The sequence below is a fragment of the Ostrinia furnacalis genome, unplaced genomic scaffold, assembly GCF_004193835.3.
Source record: "Ostrinia furnacalis isolate ACB-3 unplaced genomic scaffold, ASM419383v2 OfSCF0780, whole genome shotgun sequence".
Taxonomy (NCBI): Eukaryota; Metazoa; Arthropoda; class Insecta; order Lepidoptera; family Crambidae; genus Ostrinia; species Ostrinia furnacalis.
In genome coordinates this window covers 244,862-251,202 of record NW_021131019.1, presented here as the reverse complement: position 1 = coordinate 251,202, position 6,341 = coordinate 244,862, and the positions used below count along the sequence as shown (strand labels likewise).

The 6,341-nt window shown below is 32.1% G+C and overlaps 1 protein-coding gene across 1 annotated transcript in view; it reads left to right on the top strand.

Annotated features, from left to right (window-relative positions):
• Window positions 1–640: 640 nt before the first annotated feature.
• The window catches only part of Kat60 (katanin p60), a 144,645-nt gene continuing 138,944 nt past the window's right edge, over window positions 641–6,341 (top strand). Inside the window, exon 1 of the mRNA XM_028300666.1 lies at window positions 641–1,140. Within this exon, the coding sequence (XP_028156467.1) occupies window positions 949–1,140 (192 nt within the window). The 5' untranslated portion in view covers window positions 641–948. The remainder of the gene's footprint in view (window positions 1,141–6,341) is intronic.

Here is a 6,341-nt window from a genome sequence, read left to right as displayed (position 1 = left end):
ACCCAATGGCATCCTGTTTTTTTTTTCGTTAGTAACTAAAACGTTAAATACTTCGCTTATGAAAGTCTGAGCATAAATTATTACATACACACCTACAAAATGGATGTAAATATTTATTAAAGTCTACTGTATAACTGAAGATTGTATTTATGTTTCATACTATATATAATACTTAGAATTATCAATATAATGTTTATTGTTAACATTTTGTTTCATTTATAATCCCAAATGTGTGTGCTAACGAAGTCGAAGGATTAAAAAAAGATTTAATTATTCAGAAATATAAATGTGAGTGAATCAAATCACTAAACTCAAGACTGAACTCCTGTTTTTTTATTACACAAGCAAAAGAGAAAACTTTCTAGCTTTGCTAGCTACTTTTGATGCATTATCTGAATTAGCAATATCAGAGGCCAATGGATTGGATTTTGGACAGTATTTCATTAAAAAATAATACCGGAAGTAGATCTAAAGCGCCATCTGCAACTGTTGTATTTCAATCGATTTTAAATCAATTGCATTCAATTAATTGCATTGAAACATATTTTGTAAATGAGAACAGACCTAGTTTCACTACTACCAACATAACAATAATACCAAGCTCAATAAGCTCACTTGCGATTGGTTGAAACGTTTGGCAGGTTGGCAGTTAAGTTGACTTGACCTGCAATTTGTGATTGTGGATTGTCGAACGAAATTGATAAGTTTGTTTTGTCTCCAAAAATATGGTCCTCATTTTATAAATTTCAAACAACCATGAGAAAGGAAATCTATGACAAAAACATACAGTTGTAAATTATGATGTGAATATCGCTTAAATACTATGAAAGACTGGAGGGTTGTGTAGTAAAAATGCGAAGTGGTACACTGGGATCTCGTGTCGATAGTTCACGGTGAATTCAGAGGTTTTGTAGAAGAACCGTAAAATTTTCACGGAGGAATTGTTACATGTACGCAGCGGGAATGACAATAATGGCAGTTTCTGTTGGAGAAATATGCGAGAATACGAAGTTGGCCCGGGAAATGGCTCTGATGGGGAACTACGAGTCAGCGCTCGTGTATTACGAAGGGACGGTGCAGATGATCCACAGGCTGTTGATTACCATCGCAGACCCCACGCGGAAGTCCAAGTGGCAATTGGTGAGTATTACGAGCATATCACTACGTTTTCCATTTTCCAATGTTTCAATTCCAGTTGCTTACCTTGAATAGTGACATTTCCTTTTATGATAACAGTGGTAATTAGTATCGCCTTTGGAGGCAGACGGAAGGCCACCCGCACAGATGAGATTGCCCATGGGACAGTTTGGTTATTACTACATTTACAAACTTAACAGGTGTAATATTAGCTGAATATTTTTCTCAATTTATTGCACTATATTTTCATTATAAGAAAGTGACAATTATTTTCCAAAATTATAATCGCTGTTCCAACAGTACTGTCACTTCGAGAAAAGTGAATTCTTACAAAATTATTGCCCATTAAACTTGATATTTGTGTGAAAAGAAACTTGCTTTGTATGAATTGATCATCATTTAATTTCATACTTAATTCATTATTATTTATTGAATTGCAGTTAACATACTACTGTTAACTAATATTTTCAATGCCAGCTATAAATTTTCTTTAATTACATTTTTATGTCAAAAAATAAAGTATATTATTATTAATTCAGTAACAACCAATTGGTATGTGTTGATAATCTTAACAATATGTTCTAATAATGTTAATTAAATGCAATAATAATAAGTTCACTTGTTTTATGCCGTATATCAAGTTTTCCCCCGAATAAACTACACATACATTTTATGCTTGATACAAAATATTAATAACTAGATTTCCGCCCATGGCTTCGCCCGCGTGGAATTTTGTCTGTCACAGAAAAACAATATCGAGCGCGTATTTGCTCACCGTTTAGACCTACCCTGGACTACGACAAACATTTTAAAACCGAAATCAGCTCAATCGGCCCAGCCGTTCTCGAGTTTTAATCAGACTAACAAACATCAATTCATTTTTATTTATACAGGGTGGAATTTTGTAATGCCACCTGGAGGGAATGTACTCTTAATATTGAAAATAGAAAAAAAATCTCAAAGAAAACATTCCTTTATTATTTTTTAAAAGAAATAGAACTGCATTCAAAGATTTCCAAAAATTTGCTTGCCACACCCAGGAATCGAACCAACTTAAATCTGTTAAAAATTACACCCTGTATTTTTATTGCATCGATCGTTAGGGTCAAGTATAAAGATGAAATCTCTCTAACAAACTTGATAAATCAAATGAAAGGAAATCCATAAAATCTTAAATTATTTTTATCAAAAATTTTCGAAAATCTATGAATGCAGTTCTCTTTCTTTTCAAAAATAAAGGAATGTTTTCTTCAAGTAAAATTTTATATCTGCAGTATTAAGAGTACTTTCCCTCCAGGTGGCATAACAAAATTCCACCCTGTATATAGATTTCTTACTTCAGCAATAGTGTTGTCGAAAGAAAAATAGAATAGAATAGAAAGTATTTATTTGTCTCAAAACAGGTTTCATTTACAGTTTTTCACAGTATACTATTACAGTAGAATCCGTTTGGTACGACGTCGCATTAACGACCGACCGCTTTTAGTGACACATATTTTTGATTAGGTTGGTTGATTTGTTATTTCTCAAAATACATAAAAAAAATCTTTAATATAACGTCCGGATTATACGATGTATAGCCTGACCAGGAACATAAAAACCCTGGCATAGAGGCGCGTCAATTGCATTTGATAGTGCAACACTGAGTACAGTCGTACCTGTGTTAAATTAATAGACTAACTTTATGTATCAGGATTCAGAATTACGGGCTAATTTGTTATTTTCATAAATGAACGAAAAAATATTATTATAGGTAACCTGGTTTAAATAAATTAAATGAAACCATCAATCGAGCTAGTACGATTTATTTTATTATTCATCAATAATCAAATTCAGAACTTGAATATTCAACTGCAATGTCTGCTCATGAACGCTTCAAACTCGGTACTTCTTTCCCAATTCCATAAAATTCAACACTTAGAAAGTGACAAAATTTTTTAAAAAAGGTAGTTGAAACAAACCACAGCTAATTTTCATAGTGGACTGTACAGGACTGTACTATGCGATAAACATGTCAGTCAATTTGACAACCTTTGTCGGAAACATTATTCAATGAAAATATTGTCCGAACCCTTAGTATTTCTCTTCGACAAATACTTTAACACATTGTAAACCACTTTTCTTTCACGACTATAAAAAGATTTTAGCAATTTAATTCACAAAATCAATTGCGCACATTTAAAATAAAGTTTGTTTACACTTTGACAGCAATAGACTGACATGCAAGGTGACATGTCAATGAAGTTTTCAGTTACTGTTGCCATTAAAAGAAATTAGTACCATTAGTTTTCCGCAACATGGCGAGGGTTTTTATGTTCCTGGTCAGGCTATAATATCATCGGTTCCTTGAGCTTCGTTATAATCAGATTCTACTGTAAAAAACATTTTGAAGCATTAAAAATCTCTTGAATCATATTCATACCAGTCACCAATGATAGCCATGACTCATGCCTTCTTTGTGAATAATCAGATTAATATTTACTTACACAACAGGAAAGTTCAGCATTTTCTTTAATTAAAATTAAGATGAACAATAAGACAAACAAATGTTTTGTGTAGATATTCACTAATTAATATTATTTGTTAATAATTTGGATCTCTCACTCACAATCTGTTTGTCATTACTTATAGATTAAAAGCATTTAATAACAGAACTTTAAAAAGTTTAATCATTATAATTATTTCATAACATACATAATTAAATTACATTATTTTATTATGCAAATTGATTGTAATATTGATCGATTGCTGTAATGATATGAATTATTATGATAATAAAGTACCTAGAAGCAAAATAAAATATATTTTAAAAGATTTTTTAATATTGGAAGTAAGAAGTTGGGAGTCTCTGTAAACTATTTTTTTTTTTTGTTTTATGCATAACAAGGCAGATATTTGACCACAATCACACTGATTATTAAGTGGGATGCAGTCTAGGATGGTACATACAACGTGTCCCAAAATTCAACGATAAGCCGGCGCCGCAGGGTGGACATAGTCATGACTGCTTTAGGAAAAATAAGAAAAAAAATCTATCTCAATTATTTTTTAAGTTACACAATAAATTATGAAATTCGTCGAAAATTGACACCCCTTATGATATTTTACGTTACGACGACCACAATTTTTCAAATACTTCTGTTTTTTTTGTGTGTATCGGCAACTTAAGTAGTGCTGCTGTCCATCCCAATTCTTAAAACCCCCAGAATCCTTGCAGTTTTTACACAAAAGTTAATCAAAATATGATATTTCCTTAAAATTTTGAACGATTTTTACTTTCACTCCACTTTGACTCGTCGTTTTGTAAAAAAAAAGTATGAACACTACTGCGGCAAGTTTTTTATAAAGTTGACGCAACTATCCAAGATTCCAAAATGGTATAATACTTTAAGAAAAATAGTCGCAAAAAAGATATGCGTACCATTTTTACAAGCACTTCGCTTGTTAGTTAGTATGGGATAAATCTTGCAACTGAATTTAAAAGCAGTTTTCCTCAACCAATTGAAATTTGGTATACTTATGTAAGTACGTTGAAAATGCAATATTATGGTACCATTGAGCTGGATGGAGTCTGGAGGNAAATCAAATTAGTTTATTGCAATTGTAGGTACATATCATACATTGATGGATCTTAAATTTAAACGTAAAATTGTTCAGCTACAATTTGCCAAGCAGATGGCGTGCAATATACATATAAATGGTTACTTAATACTAATACCTGTTCATTTTATAATTTTACATGCAAAAATTTTATGATCACATTCTTAAATTGTCCAGGAGGAATTCGTTAATGGAGTAGTATGCCTTCTCAACCAGAAAAAGAAATAGTGCATTTTTAAAGGAAATTAATTCTTCTTTATTCCTTATGTTGTCCGGTAACTTATTGAAAATACGTGGTGCCATGCCCGTGACATTTTTCGTGAACAAAGCAGTCTTATGTGTTTTCGAGCATATTTTGTTTTTATGACGTTTACTATTTAATGTCTCAAATAACGATAAGTTCTTTTTAACGAAAAGACAGATTTCCTGTATATAAATACACGGCAGAGTCAGCAGTTTCAATGACCTAAAGTGTGGTAGACAACTATCGGTTGGTCGCAATTTGCAGAGAGCTCGAACACATTTCTTTTGTGCTCTGAAGACTGTTTCTCTATCCGTGGAGTTACCCCAGAAGATGATTCCATAACGGATCGTTGATACGACATATGCGTGGTATGCTATTAAAACAGTGGGTTGATTAACGAGTCGGGCAAGTCTATATAAAGCATATGAATATTTGTTTAGTTTCATCGCTCCATCAACAGGCATTAAGGTATTAACATGATAATAACGTAAAGATAATATTGACTTGGGATTTGCTTCAATACTTGCCGGTTTGGAACTTACCATAAATGGGCCTCTTACGTTAGCTGTTTGAGTTGACGTAACGTTACAATGCGATTTTTCTTTTCAATTTACATAGCTAGAATAAACTGTGAACCGCAAGCAGTTCCAATGCAAAGTTTACTAGTTTGACCTAATAGTATTACGGGCATAGAAATAGAAATACAATCACAAATTACAACTGAAATCCTATAGCACGCAAAGTAGATCTGTTATCTAATTTTAAGTATTTTTCACGATTGTTCTTATTTGAATGGGCTAGCTACTCATCCGTGACGTCAATAACTTGTTACGACAGTAAAAATAATTTGACAGGTCTGCCATTCATGCGTCCACTCACCCTTCCAACTGGACCAGGAAAAATAAATTAAACTTGCCATTCTTGCGGACTCGTTATTGTCGTTAGAATTGAATTAAATGTGCCTGACTCTCATTGTATCACAAATCGAGCCATCCGGCCGTCGCTTTATTATTATTTGTTGAAATGTTTCTGATACAACTTTCCTTTACGACAAATGAATAGTGCAATTAGCCACTTGAAATACAAATCGATATCTAAAAGATATCTTTCACTATTTCTTTCACACAAGCAATCAAGTCTTCTAGAAAAACTTACCTCGCCATAATAGACTTTTTCATGCAACAATCATTAATAGAAAAAATCTACACACCTCTATAAGAACTGAAATAATGTTTCAATTAATTACTAAAATAGTTATTACATGAAAAGAAACAATAAATATACCTACCTATCATATTTTAACTATTTTTTTTTTCTTATTTTTTTTAAAGATTATTCGCAATTTGTATTGCACAAATTA